The sequence below is a fragment of the Doryrhamphus excisus genome, linkage group LG12 (assembly GCF_037039965.1).
Source record: "Doryrhamphus excisus strain RoL-2023G ecotype Guam linkage group LG12, RoL_Dexc_Guam_v1.1, whole genome shotgun sequence".
Lineage (NCBI taxonomy): Eukaryota > Metazoa > Chordata > Actinopteri > Syngnathiformes > Syngnathidae > Doryrhamphus > Doryrhamphus excisus.
Window position 1 is genome coordinate 8,343,344 of NC_136368.1, and position 24,841 is coordinate 8,368,184.

Consider the following 24,841-nt stretch of genomic DNA (forward strand, 5'->3'; position numbering starts at 1 on the left):
CTTTGACTTTCTAGAGGGGTGTGGCAACTGCTGGACTGTGTGGACGGTCATTCTGGGCTCTTCATCAATCTTTCTTGTTGAGAACTTCTCCAAAGAAGTTGTCAACTGGTCCAAAGAACCAGGTAGAGAAGCTAAGGTGAAAAAACAGCCTTTGGTAATGGTAATGGTAATGGTTTTATTTGAATGAATTATCCTTACTGACCTTTTTTGCAGTACATTTAGCGAGTGAAGATTGCTTTTATAGTTATTACCCCATATTTCCACACAATAAGTAAGATATGGTAGAACCAGAGAGCAATAAAGAGTGTGGAGTGATTTCTGATTGAGAACAAATTTTGCTTTATTCAATACTGAAATATTTCGGGCCACCTTATGTTTTATATTTGTAATATGAGGTTTCCAGCTCATATTTTCATCTATTGTGATTCCCAGAAATGTATTTTCCTTCACCCTTTCAATGTCCACACCGTCTATTTGTATTTGCTGGTGCGTGTCCTTTCTGCTGTTACCAAACAGCATGATTTTAGTTTTACTTAGGTTCAAGGACAATCTATTATCATCAAACCATCTTTTTAGTGTGACCATTTCTTCTCTGACCTTTCTAATGATTTTGTCTGTACTCCCTCCAGAACAAAAAGCAGTGGTATCATCCGCAAATAATACCAGCTTTAAGTCTTTCATAACTTTGGACATATCATTGATGTACAAGTTGAACAGTTTTGGCTCCAGTATTGACCCCTGGGGAACTCCGCATGTAATATATGAACTTGCAGATGTGTATTCTCCTAGCTGTACGTATTGCTTCCTGTCAGCTAAGTAGCTTTTGGCCCAGTTCAGAACTAAACCTCTTAATCCGTACTTTTCTAATTTAGTTATTAGGATGTCATGATTGATTGTATCAAAGGCTTTTGTTCGAACCATGAATACTGCGGCTGCACACTTCCTATGATCTATAGCGTTGGTGATTTCCTCCGTAATTTTAATCAGTGGCATGGAGGTAGAAATGTTAGCTCTGTATCCATACAAAACTTTACAAAACTAACGTGATAAAACTAACAACCCTTAGGTTTTCAGTTATAAAAGTCATATGTAACATCAGTGCCAGCAAAATGCAAACTCAGCACTCAGTGTCATCATAGACCAATCAGTTGTTCACCTTGACGTTTCACAACAGCCAAAAGCAGCTTTTCTCTTAGTGGCTTAATGCTCCATGTGTGATCTCTGACACTCGATGTGAAGTCAATTGAGGGGCATTGAGTTCCAAAGAATCACACAGTAGAAACCCTGACAGGCTGGTGGCAGGAAGTGGGAAACACGGACAGTGCACGTGTTGTGTTAGTAACCCCAGCTCGCCTTGTGTGTGACAGTGTGTTGCAGGACTCAGGACTCAATTAAGCAGGCATGTGAGGAATGCTTTCGGGGGAAGGAACCAAGATGGCTGAGGGGCCAACACTATGTGCCCCCACGTGTGTCTGTGGTCTCTGTTAGAGTTGATTTGGCTGACCCACGACAGCGTGAAGGAGAGCTGTATCACACACACAGAGATGTACGTAACTCTAAGAGACGGGGCCATGAAGGGCATGGATGTCTCGCATGGACTGTCTAAAGGGGTCTCAGGGGTCCTGTGCTGAGTCGGTCCTTAGCCGCTAGCTGTCTCCCATGACATCTGGGAGACAAATGAGGTCTGGTCACCTAATGAAGCATGTTGGGTCTCCTATTAGTTGCTAACTCGTGATATGGTCTCTATCAGCCTGCTTGCAAAGGTGTACTTCTACTTATTTGGAGGTCACAAGTTCAAATGCCGTCTTTAAAGAGATAAATGCTCCAAATAGAAGTCTCTTTCACACTGTGATCCTGCAAAATTGGCACATCAGAGCCGTAACGGTAGATCCGCCATGTATTTCACAGAACATTGCGGAGCTTTCACATAGCAAGAGCGCAAGAGCGGTTGTCACGCTAAGATAATTAGCAACTGGTGTGACGTATACAATACTTGTAGGATAGCAGCAATTGCTTTTAACAAAACAGGGTGGGAAAGATAACACTGTTGAGATATCATGACTCTGGTTCTTCCTCAGAAGCTACAACATAGTTTCGACTTTAGTTTCCACAAAAAATGGCTTTGTGACAGGAGCAAAATGTGAGAACTTTATCAGAATGTTCACATCTAGCCACTGAGATTTGACTCTGATTTAAGTATGTACAGATCTATATCCTTGACTCATTTATTCATTCATTCATTTTCTGCCGCTTTTTCCTCACAAGGGTCGCGGGGGGTGCTGGAGCCTATCCCAGCTGTCTTTGGGCGAGAGGCGGGGTACACCCTGGACTGGTCGCCAGCCAATCACAGGGCACATATAGACAAACAACCATTCACACTCACATTCATACCTATGGACAATTTGGAGTTGCCAATTAACCTAGCATGTTTTTGGAATGTGGGAGAAATCCGGAGTACCTGGAGAAAACCCACGCATGCACGGGGAGAACATGCAAACTCCACACAGAGATGGCCGAGGGTGGAATCAAACCCTGGTCCTCCTAGCTGTGAGGTCTGCGCGCTAACCACTCGTCCGCCGTGCCGCCTGATTCATTTATATCATAAGTAAATTGTGTCAAGTTGTCCAAAACAAATATTATTCACAGGACAATTTGTTTATACCATAGATTCAGCCATTTGCGAGTAACTGAGACGCCCACAACATGGTATATTTTTTACCCATGGCTCACACCTCCACCTCCAAATGCTCATGCTAGCTTGATATTGACATTATCCTCCAATATGGAATGTTTGCAACATTTACAAGGAAAGTGATTGTTGTCATTATTACATTAGATTCCAATTTTCAGGCCAGACCAGGTTTAGGCCCTAAATATTTCTAAATGTTGTATTTGCTGCAAAAAAAAGTGCCTATTTTCACATTGCACCCTGAAAGATAAAAAATGATGGCTGTTTGGTGGTTGCATACAACCTCTTATTAGTAAAAACATAAATTAAGCTGAACAAAAATGAACAAAATTACAAAAATAAAGAAGACAAGATATGAAGACTGATATGAAGCATAATTCAGTATCTGTGACTTGTGTGCAGCTATAAGAAGCGGGGCCTAGGACATGATGTGTGATGTGTCAGCTCCCTGGAGTTGACTGCAGCCGAATGCTAGCAGAAGGTTAGCATGGTAGAGAATGGCTGTGTGAATGTTCACTGGGTGGGGTCTTTGCTTGTTAGTCGAGTAATCAAAGTGCATCGTGGCAGTAGAGTAGTATTCAACACCGGTCTCTATGTGTCAGTAACGCTACACTGATGAGGCAGACAATAGCCACCGCAGGAGCTATCCATGCTAACGCATGAAGCTATCTTATCTTATTATTAATGTCTAAAATGGCTTATTTTGTATTATTTTGTCTATTATATTGGATCATACAAGTGTAAAGGTGACTCTCAGGGTGTGATTTCATGCCTTCAGGGCTGTAACAATGGTACAAAAAAACATATTTAGAAGGTCTCAAAAAGGTTTTATACCCTGTAACTACTAAAATAGTCCATTTATTAAATTGCCGCATATTTTGATGGTCTCATGATCCAACAACTGACGTTCAACCTAGATAAGACATCTTCTTACCAGTTTTGAAGATTTCGTAGCGCAGCGAGAAACCCGCCCCTTGGTGGGCGTAGTCCGACACAAACTTGATGTGCAGGGAGGGGCCAGATGATATGATTGGTGCCGGGGCGATGTTACTGCAGTGCTTTCCCAACAAGTCGGCAGATTCTGAGTTCCCATCGTGGATCTCTACATAGTCATACCTGCAAAGTACAACCGCATACAGTATATAAACGATATCAGACATATAACGTTATCAGATATCAGACATATCTGATAACAACATCAGCTGGTGCAATATAATATTTGATGAATGATTAAGATTTCCAATAGCAGAAATGTATTTGAATGTCAGATCTGCTTCAGCAACGCTGTGGGTGTTATTACAGCTGCAGGAGGAGATACATCATTTAAACATTGCATAACAAACACCCACTTACAATATATAACTGTAGTGCAATACAAATTGATGGAGTTTTACAGCAGGACCTCACAAAATACAAAAATTTTGCACGTGTACGTTTTATGTATTTATTTAATACTACTAATAATAATGATATATGAGAATAATTACATTATCACACATATACACAAGCCATTCACTGCAAAACAGTATGAAAAATATTCCAATATATAAACCTATGAATAAATTTTCTTAATCATTAATATTATCATATTATCAAATACACTGCTTTGCGTATTTCATATACTTTTCGATGGAAGAAAATGTATTGATTTCTAAAATGATTGTGCCATAAGTGCATACAAAATGGGTGGATGGTTGGATTTCGGGTATGGCATTTTCTGTGTTCCACTTTTGTCAGGGAAATCTCTCAATTAAATTCAAATCTCAGTTTTCGTACGCCCCAATTTTCATCAAAAATGTCATAGTGTAAATTGTACTGCAGTATTCATTCATTCATTTTCTACCACTTTTCCTCATGAGGGTCGAGGTGGGTGCTGGAGCTTATTCCAGCTGTCTTCGGATGAGAGGCGGGGTACAAACTGGACTGGTGGCCAGCCAATCACAGGGCACATATAGACAAACAACCATTCCCACCCACATTCATACCTATGGACAATTTGGAGTGGCCAATTAACCTAGCATGTTTTTGGAATGTGGGAGGAAACCGGAGTACCCGGAGAAAACCCACGCATGCATGGGGAGAACGTGCAAACTCCACACAGAGATGGCCGAGGGTGAAATTGAACTAAGGTCATTGCAGTATTGCATGTAAAAAAAAATAACTAATCCATTCTCCTGGTAACCATGTTCCATGAACCATGTTCTAAAATTGAGAACCCAAACAATGCCTTGCTCTCCAGGCATTTCTAATTGATAACTCGCCATGGGGCTAAAGAGAGTTGCAAGCGCCAGCACTGAGAAAGAAAGTGAGAAACATTTCAATCACAGGAGTATGTCCAGGAAAATGCTTCAACAATAAATTGCATCCACTTTTTTTTATTATTACGTCCAGTTCTCACAAAAAAGTAGCGCTTTATGTGAAAAAATACTGTTCTGTTTGGAACTAAAATAGTTGTTAGTGAATTTATAGTGAATGTATTATCATATCAGTGCTTACAAGTTATATGTAAAAAAAAAAATCCCTGCATGCAATTCATTCATTCAAACATCAGCAGGATGTCTGGCTGTCACCATTCACACACAAAAAAAATCTATTTTCATTCTCTTTCTCTCTTTGATATCCCCTGACCACAAATGTTTGGCTCCATGTCCAGACGCACAGCAGGAGTGTTGCCACAGTGTCTGGACAAAAACCAACTGGCCATCCCTTTACCCCCAAAGTAGCATTCTGGTTGAAATGAAAGAAAAAAAACTAATAATAACATTCTAAAAAGTAATTTTAATACATTTTTGAGTGGGAGACTTAAAGGCTGAATAAGTGCACTTGGAGTCTATTTGCACGCCTTTATCCACTTTATCGATCAGCTCTGACCAGAGTCATGTTAATTGCTCTTCTACGGAGCTTTTTAGTGCGATTCAGTGAACACTTAACAATTAATCAGAAAAGGAACACTACAAGAATATCTACTTTTATGCCATTTTAGTAAATGAATCAATGGAAAATGTGAAGAATATCTGGTGTTTGAGTAACTGATTTGCTTTACATACAGTAGAAACTGGGATATTCTAAAGTCAGATTTTCATAAGCACACATGGGCATTCTCACCCCACCACAAATGTGATGAGCTCGGCAGAAACACACGAGAGGTTCTTTATTGGAACGTATTACGGATCAAACAGGTGATGCATTCTCACCAAATATGCCTTTGAAGAACACACATTTTCCAGAGTTTGTTCTCCCACAACATATGTGCCTACTTGTTTGTGTAGCCCTCGACAGGTGAGTAACCTCCCAAAGGTCACCTGACTCCCACACTCCCATCGTGTAATGTGTTGACTTGGCACAGAACAGCGGTGATGCAAGTGCTATATAGTCTTTCCATCATGACCGTCTTTCTTTCTTTTATTTTTGGTTTGTTTTGATGTGTCACATTTCATACTGTCTTGTTAGGGTGTGTTCCTCTGAGTGTGTCTGTGCCAGAGAAGAACGCTGGCCTCGCCAAGAAACCATGTGACTTAAGGAAGCAGGGGTTGGAGCGCCAAGGAGTTAAAGGGAGGACTGGAGGAAGGTATCACACTTGCTGTCAAAGACATCAAGAAAGTGGGCAAGTATTGAAGATGACATCACCTCGACTACAACGACTTATCTCACCAAGACTTGATGTCACCAAGACCCGAGTCCCCAGACGAGACCAAGATTGAGTCCACGAGAACAAGACGAGATGGTATTTTAACATTAATAGAAATAAAGTACAATGAAAAAATATTACTGGGCATAAAAACGTTTCTATTTAACCAAGTTACAAAACAATGCAGGTGCATTCATTGTCTCACAAATTGACCGTAAACGATATTATTGTCAACATTTCTTGAAACCAAATTAAGCACTAATGCTATGGTAATATATGAAAACAATAGTGCATCATAATAATACAACATTTCCCTTAATATGTCATCTTTGACAATTTCTGTGGTTTTATGTCTTTTCTTATAAGCGATTCGTACTGTCTGTCAAACATTTGCAGCATTCTGGCTTTAGATCACCTTGCCCATTGTTAATATTTCCATACGAAAGCTGTAGTTTTTGCTCCATTACTACATTACCTTGGCACTGCTCCTCACGAGGCTCCCTTGCTACACTGTGTGTGTATGCTTGCACTGCCTCCCCCCACACAGACAAAGCAAATGTATGAGAGACATGAGGTCTCACTCTGTTGTTCTATGGAACACCGTTGTTCTATTATGTGCCGAGGAGTGAACGCTCTTCCTGCCTCTTCTGAGGCAAAATGTGTAATCTGGCATTCACATATTTATCCTCAGTGTTTCAGTAATGTACATGGAGAAGGGGGGTAGGATTCAATAAACTCTTCCTACTCTTTTTCAGACATGTCGAATTGTGCAAATTTAACCATGAGATGTTCTTTAATATAACTTATTACGCATGTCTGAAACAAATAAACATACCAAATAAACATATCATACTACAGGTGCCGTAAGTGTAAGTCCAATTGGGTCAAGAGAATTAAAATGTAAAAGAAAGGAGCATGCTTGAGTGTTTTTCAAAAAGATTTGAAAATGGCGTGAAATGGCATGAAAATGGCAAAACTACACAGTAGGAAAAAAAAAGGACAGCCAAACAAAATGACGGCAAGAGTGCAACGATGCCTCATGCAAGAGGTCACAAAAGACCCCACACCGACATCCAAAGAACTGCAGGCCCAACTTGCCTCAGTTTATGTCAGTCAGTGTTCATGACTCCACCATAAGAAATACACTTTAAAATTAAGAAATCAGGATGGGGGCAAACACTTTTTCACACCACTCACACTGTGTATTAATAACACGGCAAGAGGCACGCAATATTTTACACTAACTTGAAAATGAACCCAAACCAAGGCACAATTTTAACCATAGAGTTATCCAAAGAAAACACACTAACTGTACGCTAACTGAGGTTGTACTGTAACACAAAGCCGGCTACATTAAATCATGACGCAATGCCCGGATTCAGTGAAACAGAGTGGAAGTGGACAGAGAGAGAACCTGACACTACATTCACTCTTGTTGGACTGACAGCCACAGGTGCCCCCCTCCCCTCCCAATCCTGTCCTTCCTCTCCCAGTTTGGCTCCGAGCCGTCAGTAGGGAGCAGACATCCACGTTTAAGTGAGCACACGCACTAACACACACACACTGCTACATACGTACAAGGGCCGCGTGGCTGCGTGCATCCGTGGATGAGCTTGAGGTTTCCTATGATGTGTTTTTGTGTGGGAAGAGCACAGCTTCTAATACGCTGTTAAAATCCTATCATCTCTCTCTCCTTGCCCCCATCCGCCAAAAAAAAAATAAAAATAAAAAAGCCAGTGGGTTTGTTGCACAGACTTGCCCAAGGGAACGACAAGGATTTGTTTCCCACATTTCCCTTGAAATCCATCGGCTTTCAAGTGTGTAAAAATGATTTGTCTTGCTTGAAAGGAAAGAATGACGAAAAACACAAATTTGTTGCCAATGCATTTAAATTGTGAGGGCACAATGATGAAGGTCACCGTTGATACTGCAGATTAAGATGGAGACTGAAGATTAACGGAAGTAGCTGTGGTGGGGAGAACTCTTCTTTGAAATGTGAAATGTGTGCTCTCACAGCCCTTTTGCTTCCTCGCCACATTTTCTTGTAGGTGTCCCTGTTTTTACCAGTCGACTGAACGTCTGCACACAAACCTCACCCTCTGAAGGCTTCATCAGGCCACAGCAAGGGTGTCCAAAGGGTCGCCCGGGGCCCTTTTTATTATTGGCCTGAGGCACTTTCCAAAAATATGATGTAAGAGGATAGTTAAAATATTAAGAGAAAAAAGTTGGAATCGAATGAAATCACAAATTTTAAAGTGTTTTTATAGTGTTTTCCTGAGAAGACCCAACCACAACTCTCCGGGTGTAGGAGCAGTAAACAAAGCTGGAACGAATTATTTACAACATTTACTACTTAAATTCAAGTATTTGTTCCATGAAATTGTACCAAAATGTACTGCCCACCACGAATATTCATATGACTGCTCATATTTGTGTATTCTCATTTTGTCACTGAGACGTTCCTCAATTTGCACCATTGTTTCCATTTGGCAGATATGTTAAAATGGTTTAGAATGGTGTGAGTTGTTTTTTTCCCCCAGTGGACTTACAAAGCCTGCTCTTGGATTGCCTTCGGTGAGCCATTTGTTATAATTAATAATAATCTGACCTGAAGTTCAGCCACTTAGCGGAACAAAGAGAGGAACATCTCAGTGTTTTCTAATAGAGTTGGACGATCCACCATTAGTGTACTGTATGTTAAAAATCCAATTATTAATTATGCACTTATTACCATGTGGAATTTCCAAGAGTCGGTCACCAAAGTATCAAAAATGTGTCAATTACTATCAAGAAGTATCAATACCAATACTAATTAATAAATGAAAAAATAACTTCCACACATTTAAGGGTAATTTACTACAACACCTACTGGTGGTGTCAAATTGAACTGATCCATTCACGTCACGTCACGCCATTGACAAAAGTCGACTTGTACAACAGCAACAACACACTTGTAAGCATGTTTTTATGCAATATAATCATTAAAAAAATCCTCAAACATTACACAGACGTACATGATTATAGAATTGTACGTCCCTGTGTGGGAATGAGACCGTGTACTGTAATCTCCAGGACAATTAATCAATTCCTCATTATGGCTTTAACATATATTGATCCAGATCGTTCCATCAAAGTTACACTCAACACTTACACGCACACAATCATTAGCGTTACATCATCGATCAGACAAACTCGGACCCAAGGGAGTGTCTGAGTATTTGAGCTCCGCATTTCCGTGCATGTGTGGCCGTCTCAGATCAGCATTATAGATAGTGGAGGTCAAGGGACTTGGAAAAGGGCACTCAATAGTTGGCACGTGTGTGAACGCCATCCACACAGGAGGGAGTGGAGGAGTGCGGTGACAAATGGAAGACATTGAAACAGAGGAAAAAGTCTAAATATGTTGCATTTGTCATGCTTCCTGTTTTTTCACTGGAGAAAAGGAAGGGAAGGCTAGGGGTGATTCATTTGGGAGCAATGAGGACAAGGAGGTGATGAAATGAAAGATGTGTAGGCCATGATCAGACGGAAGATGATAGATGGGCCGGGTTGGATGGTGGTGATGATGCTGGAGGGTGGGAGGAAGGGTCAAATGAATCGAGGGAGGAAAAGGAGCGAGCAAGGAGGGCTGAGGAAAGGCGAAGCTGTCAGAAAGATTTGCGCCTGCCCTCAACAGACCCTGACGCTGCAGTTTTCCCTAAGCAGCTGTGTGTGTGTGTGTGTACCTGCTCACACACACATACACACACATATTCTTTCCAAAGACTCCAAATAGAGATCCAGTTTTCCCAGACGGAGCCGTGCAGCGTGCCAAGAGGAAAATGTGAAGTAGACAACCGGCTGCTGTGTTGAAAGGCACCATCGCTGCTGAAAATATGATGCTGGAGCAGCTCTTTAACCTCAACTGTCTGAGGGGTCACCTCGTGAAGAATTTAACATCCCCTTTTTGGCAGGAGAAATCTTATTTATACACACGCTTGTACAGACACACAAGTACAACCTTTTCATCTGTTGTTTTGCAGGGCGAGTTTCATGACGCTTTTTGTCGGAAAAAGCTGATGGTAGAACACAAATACAGACCTGCCAATCTTGAATACATTTATATATGTTCATTTATATACATATTTTTTACATTTAAAAAAATGGCTGAAATAACATGAAGCATTTTTACAAAATATTTACTGAACGTTATTATTATTTGTTATTTAGATTTCATTTTTTTCTCATTATATTATGCCATTTTCTCTATTTTCACGATTTTATTTCTCCAATGTACCTCAGGCCAATAAAAAAATGAGCCACGGACCACAATCGGACCCTTGAGCCAGATGTTTTTTCTAATCAAAATTTTAAAAATGCATACCCGGAGAGCAGCGAAGAAGGTATTCAAGGGTCAAAATGCGTGTACGAAAAATGTCCTGCAAACATCTACCTTGAATTGAGTACTTAATAGTATGTTCTAGAGTGTAAATGTTGGATAACAATGAATGGAAAGTTTTTCACTAGTTTCCTTGCATTGTAATGGTGAACTAGAGTGGTACTCCAACAACTGGACCAGTACCAAATGGTAAACCTCCAAAAACAATATCTCCCTTCATATACTGTATGTGAATCATGCCTTTTGACTGTGTGTTTCCTGTGCACCAAATACAGTGGAATCTGCAATCCAACCATCGTGAATAAAAACATTGCCTTAAAGCCAATTCAGAGTTCCCCTGTATGTTGGATGTCACGGAGACTTCAGCTCACCTAGCATTGAACGATTCACGGTGTATGAATCGTTTGGGTCAGTGTTCTTGCAACAGAACAGGAAGAAGGAGCAGATTGAAATAAAATTGTCATTACAGTGATCCGTCGCCACTTCACACTCTAATTTTGTGCCTTCACTCTATGGCGTTTTTCAAAAATGTATTGATGAAAAAAATCATCTACGTTTTGTGATTGAATACAGAATATTATTAGTCAAAAATATGCATATTTAAGAAAGTTGTATAGACTTTTGTTTGTCTAAATGAAATATTTTCAAGCAAAAAAGGCTAAATTAAGTAAAATTGTACAAAAGACTCCTTGTTATACCCGGTTCTGTTCTGGTTTATTTAGGCTGACATGTGTGCGGGTGTGGTTCGGAAGTACTACGCTGGTCGGGTACCTGAACGCGCCACGGTAGCTGCTAGCTTCGGGAGTTGATGTCACCGTAACTGTTTAGGGTTAGGGTTGTTGATGTGTCCACACGGATTTCGTGGTGGATGATATGTATAGCTGTGTGTGTCTATAAACGTGAGTAACGTTTATTATCACTTATTTCATGTTAGACGCCGCCGTTCTATATCCCTATTGTATAGTGTTTTGTGCCGTTTTGTCCAGCCACCTGGCTGGTTGCTAACTGCCTGTCAGTTAGCCTCGTTAGCATCACTACTGTGTTGCGCTTCTGTTGTGAACACATTGCTAACTAATATTGTTTTGTGTGCTTGTTCCCACACAGAAACCACACACACACTACACTCACATGCCCCCATGCGCACCCACCTACCTGAGATGTGACGTGATCCAAATAAATAAAGCAGCCATCAATCAGGATGTGGACGTCCCTCATTGCTACTGTACTCATCTGAACAGAATTGCTGTCCTGACCCGACGCCCTGGAGTGATTGCTGACCATTGCTGCACCCAATTAAACCCCCCTTACTACAAAAATACACATACAAGGCATTCAGAAAATGCAGTCAAAGACATGTCGTGATAAGTAGTATTTTATACTGGTCTCTAGGTGTCACTAATATTGCATTGATGAGATAATAGCCATCGCAGCAAATACTGAAAAGTACAGAAGTAAAAAAGGAACTCTCCCAATGCTAACATGTATGTAAGTTCATATTATGTCTCTAATTATGTCTTATATACCTTATGTTCCTTTATTGTGTCTACTACACTCAAACATATACACGCCAGACTTTTGTTCTTAGTCACATTTTCCTCACGCTGAAATCAAAGATTTAAAACTTTTCCATTTACACAAAAGGCCCATCCCTCTCACATATTGTACAAGGGGGTCTGACAACCAGTCCGTTTGTTGGTTCCGTGTGGACACAAAATCTGGAAGCTGTAAACATCCCATTTCTTGCACGGCCAGCATACTCACCAAGCAGGTCACCAATTCAGCATGTTTGGGATGGATGCCGTTCAGGCCAGATACTGACTGATTTTCCAACACATTCACAGACACACACACACACACGCACACACACAACAATGATAAGGCACTGTGGTACATGTCATGAGACTGAAAAGGGGAAGTTACCCTTCGTCATGACTGGCTGCTCTAATCTTGGCATGGACACAGTCTTTTTTAAACACCAGGGTTTATGTCCGTGTCTCTCGCTTCCTCCTTAAATGAAATTACTGCTGTGTCTGAATCTTAATGAAAACATTGTTTTCGCTCACTGACCAGCCCTTCATCGATTTCACCAACCTAGCCACTGAGTGCTCTGCAAAATGTAATGCATTATAGATTAGAGATTAGTATTTTAAATTGCAATCAGGACTGTAATAAATCTGATTACTTCAGCAGAGTTATATAATGAAACAACCCTTGACTGTCTCAGACATGATGCATAACATTGCTGTCCCGGTGTGTGCGTGAAAGAGAGCAATGATAGATGTGTCTTCTCTCTGTTCTTGGCATCTTTACCCTCTGGACTTAACGGATCAATTTCAGCCTCCCTCTGCACATACATAACCTGGCGTTGGGTGCCGGTAGACCTAAATAGCACCACCCCATCGAACCTATTAGGTTTGAGATGTTGCCATCATCATTTTACATCCTGATATGGATTCATTGTGTCTTATTAAAAGCAACTTCACTCTGAGTGTGGATGGTTGTCTGTCTCTATGTGTGCTTTGTGACTGCCCAGGGTGTTTTGCCCAAAGGCAGCTTGGGTAGGCTCCACCTCTCCATGACCCTGAACAAGATGAGTGATAGAGAAAATGGATAGCAAAGCAACTTATTGATGTTATTGATGAGGAATGTAAACCAACTGAGATGTTGGCTTGCAGAAATATAGTTGTTTCTTTGAAAACAAAACACAGTGGTACATCGGTTTTTGTTTTTAATGTGTTTAACTTACAGTTGATGTGGACGTCCCATCCATGCTGGCAAGCTCCATCTTTAGAAAATTGCTGGCACTTGCAGCTTTCTTTGCCCCCATTGTAGGTTATTTTGTAGTCGCACTCAATAAAGAATGCATGCACAGTGAGCCAGCAATGCATAGGGTGCTTTCTCTGGGTCCTTCAATTTGCCAGGATGATATAGTAAAGGACAACTGGACTACTTTGTTATGTGCAATACAGTGTGAAAATCAAGACAGTGTACCAAAACCGAGACAAAATTTTAGAAAAACTCAATCAGGTGAAAACGACAACACCAACATAATCACAGCAAATTACTACAAACAGATTTTAAGATGTTGTCCTTTTCAGCGCAAAGTAAGCGTCAAACTACACCCGTTTATTTATATATTTTTAAAAGGGGTCCTGTTGTGCTTTTTCCACTTTTCTGACCTGTAAATGTCATTAGAATGTTGTGTTAAATGACGCCAAAGCACATTTGGAAGTGAGCCCTAAAATGCATTTAGGATGTCTCTGAACGTGAGTTTACGCGAGAGTTTTTTTCCGACCATGACTTTCTTATATGGGCGTTCCCGGTTACAAGCCCTCCCCCCGCTCTGCTGCACTGTTTCAAGAAACTGATTTCACCGTGTTAGCATGGAGCAATGGCTTCCAGGAAATATTTGTTCAGGTTTGAAGGACACTTGATTTCACCGTGTTTGCAAAAAGCAATGGTTTCCAGGAAATATTTGTTCATGTTTGAAGGACACTTAACTTCCCTAAAGAGGCGAGTAGAAATGGTTGCAATTGCAGATTCCAGGTGAAGAGAAAAATATGGGACTGTTTTGTGAAAATGGGCACAGCTGTACTGTTTGCCAAACTGTTGCTGAAGCCAATGCCTTTCCAAAGTTACTTGGATTCAGAAGCGCAAGCTGTAAGCAACCATTCATTAGTGTCCTAACTGTTTATTTTGTGTAAGTAAGCGGTTGTCTGTGTAGCATTATAGAGTGTACATAGAGAGAGAATCTTACCTGCATGCATGCAAATTACAAGTTGCTAATAGCCTTTTTCACCACCGCAATAGGTGTGTCTACCAAGTTTTTTTAAACACGGGTAGTCCCACAAAATGTGTATTGACCATATTTCGACAACCGATGTCTGCACACAGTAAACGTGGACCTATGAAACCACTCTTGGAGTTCATACATGGCAAGTCAGGGGTCTCTAACCAGTAGCTCATGAGCTACCAGTAGCTTCTTCCCACTGTTCAAGTGGATCTCCAAAGGCTTTATTCATTTATTATCAACTCCTATACCTCCTATACCGATAAAATTAGAAAGTGGGGTTCGGCAGTAGCCCAGAAGTCCTCTGGAGTGCTTGGGATTGGGACCAATCACAGTAGAATGGGCGTGCCCTGGAAGCGGGCTGTGGAATTAATTAAAATTTTGGAAAATCCCCCAAAATACAGCTGGAATAGGTGCAGATTCCGGAAGATTGAAAAAGTTTTCTATGCGGGTTATTGTGTGTAGCTGCTCTATAGGAATGCATAACTCAATACAAAGGTGGAAAAATGAGCATAATAGGTCCCCTTTAAGATCGTCAACCACTGGAAGAAAGATTTGCACGAAAAGATTTATTGTCATTGTCGTCAAGACATACAAAAAAAATAACTGCAGCACCTCTGTTAGATAAGATTATAAATGATATATAAACAAAAAATACAATGAAAAAGTATGCGCAAATGGAGGAAAAGGAGTCGCTTCAAAAGGCTGCGGTCCCTTTTTCATTGTCTTTCCATGCTCAAAGTCACAATTAATTATGCAAGCAATGGCTAATGTTGGTTATGTCAACAACCACTTCAAACAACGGTGTCCAAAGTGTAGCATGGACATAAACAGGTTCCACTATTAGGAAGTCTGACATGACTAGACAAACACAACATGCTTCATCAAAAAGTCAAATCCCCTTATTTTTACATGTGAATGAGATCTCCCTGCTGGGAGAATGACAGCATAAAATGTTCACAAGGAGGAGCAACTGGCAGGAGGTGAAAAGGAGGGGAAGTAGAAGGATATTTTTCTTTTTTCAATTCCAGTGTGAAAGTAGACCACAGCCACAACAACACAGGGCTTTTCAACCCTTTTTATGCTTTCAACAAACAGCCAGGTGAAATATTGATGCCTCAATTCCGCCAAGGAAATGTCCAGATGATTTTAGCTAATCTTAGTGGGGGTAGTCACCCAATCAATTATTGATGAGAACAGGGCCACTATGTGTGTGTGTGGGGGGGGCAACTGTGTATTACTGAGGTTGTAACCTGCACATATACAGCACTGCTGCATTCAAGTACATCGGTTTCACAGGACATAGCAATGCCAAACTTCCTCTTGCACTCAAAGCTCACTGATTTTGGAGAGGGGAATTTAATTACGTCATTTTATGAAGTCTACATGCAGAAATGAATAAGATCCAATCCAACATTGATCAATTTTGGTGCATTGACAGATAAGCATCAATTCAACAATAGCATCATATTGAGAGATGTTTCGGTGACCTTATTCAGCTTACAAGAGAGGGTTAAAAAACATATTATGCATATTATGCATAATGAGTGCACAAAAATGCATATTATGCTGGTTTTGACCTGTCAGTGTATGCCTTTAAGTAATTAGTTTTGAAAGGTGCCAGATAAACATATGTATTATTGTATAAAACAATGTTCTCACAGCATTACTTTGTAATCATTTCTCCCATTACAGCAGGTACGGCTGCTGGCTGCTTAATCAGTGTCATACTTGTGTACCAGCATGAGTTGATTATTTCGCAGCATGCCTGTTTGCCCTCATGTTTGTCTTGTAGCTGCAACCTGTAGAGTAGCTCCCCCCTTTCGTGGGGTATGCGTACGGGATCACCAGCGAGTGGCAAAAGCACATGAGTAATGAATACAGCCACAAACATTGTGGCAACCTCTCCACCTTGCCTCCAAACCCTTTTTGATAGGTTGACCTTGATTTCTCCTCCCGTTTCCAATCAACATTCTTTCTTTAGTATGTCATTATTCACTCGCAAAACAATCCGGATTTAAGCCCTCAATGCCTCACACACTTATTAAACACACAAAGTACAAAATGTTTAGGTTCTCACCACCAATGGACGACAAATCATGTAAGGTGATTGATGATGATTGATGTTATTGTGGGCAATGATGGATTGGGTTAAAAGACATCACATAATTTAAGATAAATGTAGTTGTTTTCAGGTTATTTTCCAGCATACTTCAATGATATAATAATAAATACTACAACCAAATTGAGAGTGAGTGATAAAAATATCCACTTCATGTTTTTCTTTATCTTTTATTCATTTATTCAGAGACACACGCATAATAAAGCAATTTGTGTGATGTCCGTGGTGACCCTGAGTGCATCTCATGTACTTGAAAATGAGGATGAACGGACTACAGACATGTTTCAGTTGAAGACGCATGCAGTGTATGCTGTTGGAATTGTACTTTAGCAGCATGTCAAGCGAATTATATTGTGCTTTTAATGTGTTCAGGTCAGAATGACGTTAGAAAAGAGCGTCAGCATCTGTGTGACTACACAGGGAAGCTTCACTGTGCTTCCATCTGCTGCCATAACAGAGAGGCTCGCTTGCATGCCAAAATAATTAATGAAATGAATTAGTTACCACCGTTAATGCGTTATTTTTGACAACCCTAGATAACATATTAACTTTTGTTCACTTTACTACACGTTTTGAGGCCAGATTGACTGTCAAACTCGTGCTTTCATAGCCAAACAGCACACAACTACATGGGTCCCAAAACCACGAAAAGTGGAAGGACCGCTGAACAAAGTGCAAAATGTGTGACTTAAAATGGTGAGGTACGTATAGATGGATAGAAAAGTAACCTGCCATTGACGAAAGTAAACCAACTCAGACATTTGCCTGTAGTAAACGAAACAGAATATAGTAAAACTTGCTTAATGTCGCTAACCCGTCTATGTTGACCAACTCATGGTGCCCTTGTCCACTGTGTTCTTCTTATTACTAAAAGTGCCTGCTCAAGTCAATGTCGACATACTTGGTTGGCTGCTTTTGTTGACAAAAAACGTGAAATTCAACGGGATAATTTTATGATAGGTTTGTTTATGTGCATATACGTATGTTGTAGTGCAGTGGTACCTGGTAACATCCAGGCACCCACAAATATTAACTCAAATTTGTTAATGGTTTATTTAAAAAAAAAAAAAAAACATTGCACATACAAACATGCAAATTTGGGTTACCTGGAATGCTGTGATTTGTCAATGTACAGAGATCCAGTGTCTTTGCATTTGTATTTTTGTGCTGAAATACTAATGGTTTTCTCTCAGTTCCACTCTATGACAAAACTATGTTAGAACAGCCAAAACTGACGAAAGACAGCAAATCCTCTCCTGACTGGATTAATTTGTTCAAAGTGTGAAAAGCATCCTGGCACTGTAAATGCGTGCTAATTAAGCTTTGATATTTAGAGATGAGGGACTCCGGGAGGTCCCAAAGTGATTATTATAGGGTAGCTGAAGCCAGAGAAACTGGAGGAGAGTGGGCTGACCAGATAGTTTTTTTTTTGCATAATAACGTGGCTGGACCTTGTATGCAGAAAGAAACAAAATATACTCCAAACTATCTTGTGTTTTGATTAATACTTCTCATTTTCAATGTGTCAACCTTCCTCATGACTTCCCAGCAGTAACCAGAACAGAAAGAATGACTTCTCACTGTTAACACGCTGTGAGAAAATATGGAAACTCAGTTTCGTCATCCTTACCTGCAGTCGAGTTTCTCAATCTCAAAGTGTGGGTTGAAGTTGAGTACAATGCGTTGAGAAGGTTCTGGCGCTGTGATGATCCAACGGCAATTCTGATGGGGTGGATACTCCAGTGGGTATCCAGGAGTGGTGATGTAGCCTGCATCGCTGGCATCGAGATAGCCCCCACACGGCTCGGACCCTGTGTAAGGAAAGATGGGTTAAGGGATTACTACATGACATGACCATGTTAAGAAAAGTCCGATTTCCACATGTCATTGTATGTTTGCTGATCAACAGCAGCACAATCACATTGTAACACTTAATGTGGATGTATGATTTCCTGCTCAACGTTGCTTGAATATGCTTCAAATACATTAAATACATTGTTCAGTTTTTTTTTACATTTATAGGGACCATGAACTAGCTCTGGGTTTCATTCCACGCTCGGGCATCTCTGTGTGGAGTTTGCATGTTTTTTTTTTTTTTTTTCTGGGTACATCGGTTTCCTCCCCCATTCCAAAAACATGCTAGGTTAATTGGCCACTCCAAATTGCCCATAGGTATGAATGTGGGTGGGAATGGTTGTTTGTCTATATGTGCCCTGGGATTGGCTGGCCAATCCTTATAGCAAAGATTTGAGTGATGTGTCAATAGAAGAACCATTTGGAGATGAAATAGAGAACATGGACTTGAGCCTTTAGACATGGAGACGAACAGTAGCCACCTTCTAAACACAGAATGGTTAAGTGTAAATTACTCTGGAGTTGCTAAAACTTTCAATTATTGTTTTAAATTGGCTTTTTAATGAGCGTAAAAGTGGGTTTTACAGCTTCCTTATTGCATATGTGTTTGTGTATATTTAAAAAATGTATAAGTATAGTATTAGTATCTTGTAGCAGTACAACTACCATAAAGGCTGGTATTTGTGGTATGGGTGCACATCCGATGCAAGGGAGATAAGGGTCGTGTTTGCAGAGACAGGATGGATTACAAAGAAATGAGTGTATACGTAGATGTGGTGTCAAAGGTCGACGCAACATCATGATGTACAAAGACCCCATTCACCTCCTCTTCTGCTCGTACACACACTCCACGCACACACACACAGTGAATGGAGCATCCAGATGCCACAATTACTATCACAGAGCAGATTCACTTGTCAGCAGTCATACGTGTGTGTGTCATCTCATGCTGAATAGCGCTCATTCAGAAGACGGACAACTCAAATCATAACTCACATTTACGGGTGACAGCCAATGGCATAACACGCCTGTTATACACAACTCCACTGTGTTACATCTGTGCTGTCTATTGTGTAGCATCATCACTGACTGTTTGATGCATTTGCAGACTGTATTCATTGACTAACAAGATGGATGTGACTCACTATTTTAGAACGATTTTTCGTCAAGACATGCACATTTACATTATTATCAGACTCTTTGTCTTGTTTTCTGCTTTAAAGAAATTTCCAGTGGTCTTGTCGCTATTCTTCATGGGAGAACCCGGGAAGGTCAGATGACAGTTTAGTCAAGTATCTCGGGTTCTTGTCCTACCCATATACTGTATGGTCAAAAGCTATGGGTTAGGACAAAAAGAGCTAAATCACGGATACAAGCAGCCAAAATCAGTTTCCCTTGAAGGGGGTCTGGTCTTCCCCTAAGCGAGAAGATGAAGAGCTTGGTAATTCGGGAGGAACTCAAAGTAGAACCACTTGTCCTTCATATCGAGGTGAGCCTGTGAATCTACTCACTGAGGTGGTTTTCCAGGCATGCCTCTAGGAGGTCCAGGCGTAAACCTAGGACATGCAGGGGGGGCTTATGTACCCTGGGAACTGGAAGAGGTAGGTAGAGAAGTCTGGACTTTGCTACTGAAACTGCTGCCCCCATGGCTCAGACTCGGCAAAGCGGAACAAAATGGATGGCTGGATGGGTTGTCGTGTAGAAATGTGATTGATGTTTTTGTTTTTTTGCATGTGTGAGCAACTATATCTTGTTTTGCTGCCACCTCGTTTAAACCATCACACCCAGCGATAAAAAATTTTAACATTTGCAATAATAGTTGCAATAATATTCAACAATATGAGTTTGTGTTTAAAACTCCGGTGAAGGAGAAGAAATGTTGTGGATTTAGTAAATATTTATTGAGCAGAGTCCTTGGAGTTGTGGTATTTATTTTTTACCACCGTGCTGAGTGCGATGACTCAAACTACTCAGCAGAATACATCATGTTTCGTAACTATTAATAGATGGGCAAACGTGAGCATATGCACGCTTGACATTACCCGTTGAAGTCAGACACGTGTTCTGACTGTAAATAGAAGGTAAATCATCATCGCCGTCTAATTCTGGCTACAGTACACAAATGTAGTAAAAAGAGTGAAAAGGGTGTCACATCTCAGCAAGCAGCCAAGTGATGGATAAGTTGGCGTAGAGATCTGCTGCCTACTCCAGCTGTCTGTAAACAATCAGTGATCACCTCAGTGTGCCCCCCCCCTTACCCATTTCTATCTTTCATGCCCCCCTCGCTTTTTGAGAGCCAAGTCGTGCCTGCCATCATCCTATCTGTTTCTAATCTTCCTGGTGACATACAGCAACACAGGAGTAGAATTACAAGGCCGGTGCAACCCTGCCGGGCTTATCTCATCTCAACACCACTTGGATTTGTGTTAAAGCACAGAGAAACCTCACAGGAAGCAGCAGCCAATCACCTCTTCACAGACAGCACTCATTGTCCAGAAGTAATAACCAGATAATAACCATATGATTATCTCAATTACGCTTTGAGAGTTTCAATGGAAGGGAGCATTATTATCTATGTACATGTAGAATATTTGATATACGTACATAGCACTTGTATTGGATTACAAATGTGGTTTAATTAGGTCCAATCTCATGAGTCAACAACTACAATTTTTTACTAAATACACAAGAGGGTCCTCGTCTTACTGAGACACAAGCAGTCCAGCCACCCCTGCATCCTGCCTGAGCCCAGGCTCAAACTCGTGTCCACAGAACCCCGTTAGATGAGACTCAACTCGTCCAGTGCAGCTGAGAGTGAGGTTTACCAATGTCATTTCACACACACACACACATAATGAATTACTGTACAAATGAGAACAAGCTACATACGCAGTGCAAATACATAGTCACGTGTTGTTGCACTGAGGAAGGATAACGTCACTTTTATTCTTCTTAGTTAAATGTTTGCCCTTCAGTGTGTCTCCCAAGCCTGAGGCAGAACAAAAAGGAAAGTGAAAGTGAAGAATTAAGTGACATTAGACATGTAAAAGTGCAGAAATGTCCACCAATGTTCGACTGTGGCGACCAGCCATCCATACCATTTATCCTCACGAGGGTCACAAGGATCTCATCTGTCCCCTGTACTGGGAGGCGGGGTACACCCTGGACTGGTGGCCAGCCAATCATAGGGCACATATAGACAAGCAACCATTCTCACCACACTCACATGTGACGACTATCATCAAGGATAACGATGATACCTTTCAACAGGTCAAAGCATCTTCTCCGATGAAAGTGAAAGTGATGCAGTACCTAAGCAGTATAGTTGTCTCATTATTGGAACTTCCTCCTCCCAATAAGCCTGCCACCCCTTCCCTTGCAACGTCCCCCGAGAAAAGAGTTGTTTTCTCTTGCATGTAATAATAATAATAATAATAATAATAATAATACCTTTCTCCTGTATTTCATGTATGCTTCAAGTGTTCTGTGTATAATGTGATTGCCTTAGGTGTTAATGTAGGTGTAAATTAGGTATACATAATTACTGGCCACTCCATGCTTTGAATCTTGCTGTTTAGATTTTTCAAAAAATACCTGAATGAATCATGCTGTTTTGTGGTTGAATATGGCCTATTATTAGTATAAACAATAGTTGTTTTGCCTAAATGAATCATTTCGCGCATAAAAATGATTAAATGAACCAAGCTACAATAAAAGGCCTTCAGAAGACACATTCAAGGATGCTGCAATATGCGATATGTAATATTGCACACTGGGTCACCCAGGGTCAGTAATGTTACTGTAATGTTCCGTGAGGCAAACAAGCACCAGACTGTGACAGTGCTCACCTACAGCCACACTAAATGAATACAGTGTCAATCAATTCCAAGCATCGCTGTCAAACGTTTTGATACAGGTAGTGCACACCAACTAACAGTGTGTGTACAGTGCTTCAAAGAAGCCGTCAGCATGCAGTTTCCACAAGTAGACACAATGCAATGTTGATTTGCATTCCATACTAGAGCACGGTGACCTGTGTCTGTGTGCGAGAACGCAGAAGATGCTGACTTGGGAAAAAAAGCTTGACTTCATGTCAAGAATCATAAAACAGGTAAAAGTGTCAGAATTGGAGAGAGCGTGGAGAGACTGTCAGAGAACAAGACAGTACAAAGAGCAGAGAAAAAAGATCAAAAGCAAAATGAACATGATTGAATCTGAGTCATTATGAACCTTAAGATGATCATCAGACAATTCCCACTGTCTCCTTGTATTTGTACCCCACACAAGACATAAACATTTGCTTCTATTTCTTCTCACACATCACATCATTTCATCACATCACATTTTATTTGAAAACCACAGCAGCGTGTCCGATCCTCTGGGAGTAGTTGCATCCAGACCACAGAGTCACAATAAATGCACAAACACAACCGCTGAGCATTGCCCATCCCATTCCGGTTTAGACATTACAGTACTCACACACACGCACACACACACACACACAGCATAAGTAGCGGTAAATGGTGCTAAGCAGTCTAGCAGGGATATAAGACAGGTCACTGCATTATTTATGTCTTTCTGACACATTTTGCATTGCTGCCTGATAGCACCTCTTCAGCATCTTTTGCCGTCCTCATGTCCTCACAGGTACACACACTTTTATATAGACAAGCGTGCATACCAGAGCCGCACAAAAACACACAACAGTCCGCACTAACCCTTATTTTGCTGCTAAATGCTAATTTTCTAATGCTCATTATAAGCTCTCCAGTGGATTAATTTTTCCTTTTAGTGATCATTTTTCGCTCTGTTCTCGTCATTTTGTTCTTATGCAAATGTTGCACGGTGGTTCGACTTTAATGAAAACATTAGCGTGTGTGGGTGAGTGTGTGCTTATTAAGGGACTGTGCTGTATTTTCAGTGTCACCATCACGATTGCCATGCACTCATGTATAGTTGTACAGCTTTGACATGTATGTAACCTCGTTGGAAGACATTTGAGTAAAGCCTCGGTTTTCGTATGCCCCAGTTTTCATATGATTCGGACTTCGCCAAAACATTGCCAGTTTTTTCGTTCATTTCTGTACAGTATTGCACGTAACAAACTAAACAAAAATGGAGTGCCAACGCACACTATGCGCCACGCCAGATTTCGTGAGCAGCGCAGTCTTGCGCAGCACGGCACACCCACTTCTCCATCCCTCCCACCAGGACAAGTGTCAAAGAGGGAGGAGAGGAAGCGTGAGAGGGTTTAACACAGCCGAGTGTAATCTTAACCAATCAAATGATGGCACACCACAATGCGCATCATGCCACCTTATTAAAGACATTAAACACAGCAACAGGCTAATCCAGGCATCGTGCTTGTTTTCCACCAGCATTCCTGCTCTACATGGCCAAATGGGAGAACCTTGGCTGGTATATTTGCAGTATCTCCTCCTCCTCATCCTCCTTGAAAAAATATATCCAGCCATATTTTAACAACCAACTTGACATTGTTATTTATAACTTTATATTTTGGTTGTCATTAGTCTTAGTTGTCTTGTGGGTCACTTTCTCTGTTTCCACAAAGTCTGTGCTGCGTGTTGGCTCATTTGGTTACTAAGGGGAGGTGAGGGAGGGTGATCTGGTGTGTGAAGTAGCAGAACCACGGAGATGAGCTATGAGTGGAGGTCTTGTGCTTTTTTCACTTCTACAATAATGATTTTGGGGGAGAAACCACCAGGTTGAGTTCCCATTATGCGTGCCGTCTTTGATCTGACATCAGATGTGAGGAGACAATTAATATTAAAATGTACATGCTGGTTCAGACGAATACATAAAATAGTGGTTGTTGTCATTGTTTTTTCCACTGAAATGTGCGCGACACTCTGCTTGTGAGGGTTTGATGACGTGTCTGCACCGTGCGACTGTCAGCCGACATTGTGCATACTGCGCTTCGCCTGCGCCAAGAATAGACCAGGTCGGAGCTGGTGAGCTTTCAGTGCTCCTTTGAAAATTATCACTGCTGAAATTATCACACCAAGCTGAAAATATGGACACCTCCATTGGTGCCCCACCACGCCCATCATCTTTTTTCATTTGGTGTAGGTTTTTATTCTAAAAATGGAATTTAAAAAAAAGACAAAAGTAGAAATAAGTGGAAAAAAGTGGAAATAAAGTAAAACATAAAATAAGTATTGATATAATATTATGAGGAAAAAATACTAGCATAGCATCAAAATATATTATGAGAATAAAATCATAAAGTCACAGGAGGAAGAAAATGTATGAAGATTATTTTAAAAACAAGTTCAACAAGTCCATACTAATAATATGATAGTCACCGATATTGCAAAGCTGAGATGTTTTTATTTATTTATTTATTTACATATATAACA

The 24,841-nt window shown here is 40.7% G+C and overlaps 1 protein-coding gene across 1 annotated transcript in view; it reads right to left on the reverse strand.

Annotated features, from left to right (window-relative positions):
- LOC131135492 (neuropilin-2-like) overlaps positions 1-24,841 on the reverse strand; it is a 110,375-nt gene that overhangs the window by 78,560 nt on the left and 6,974 nt on the right. Inside the window, exons 2-3 of the mRNA XM_058081458.2 lie at positions 18,238-18,418; positions 3,624-3,805 (exon numbers count right to left, since the gene is read on the reverse strand). Of these exons, the coding sequence (XP_057937441.2) occupies positions 3,624-3,805; positions 18,238-18,418 (363 nt within the window). The remainder of the gene's footprint in view (positions 1-3,623; positions 3,806-18,237; positions 18,419-24,841) is intronic.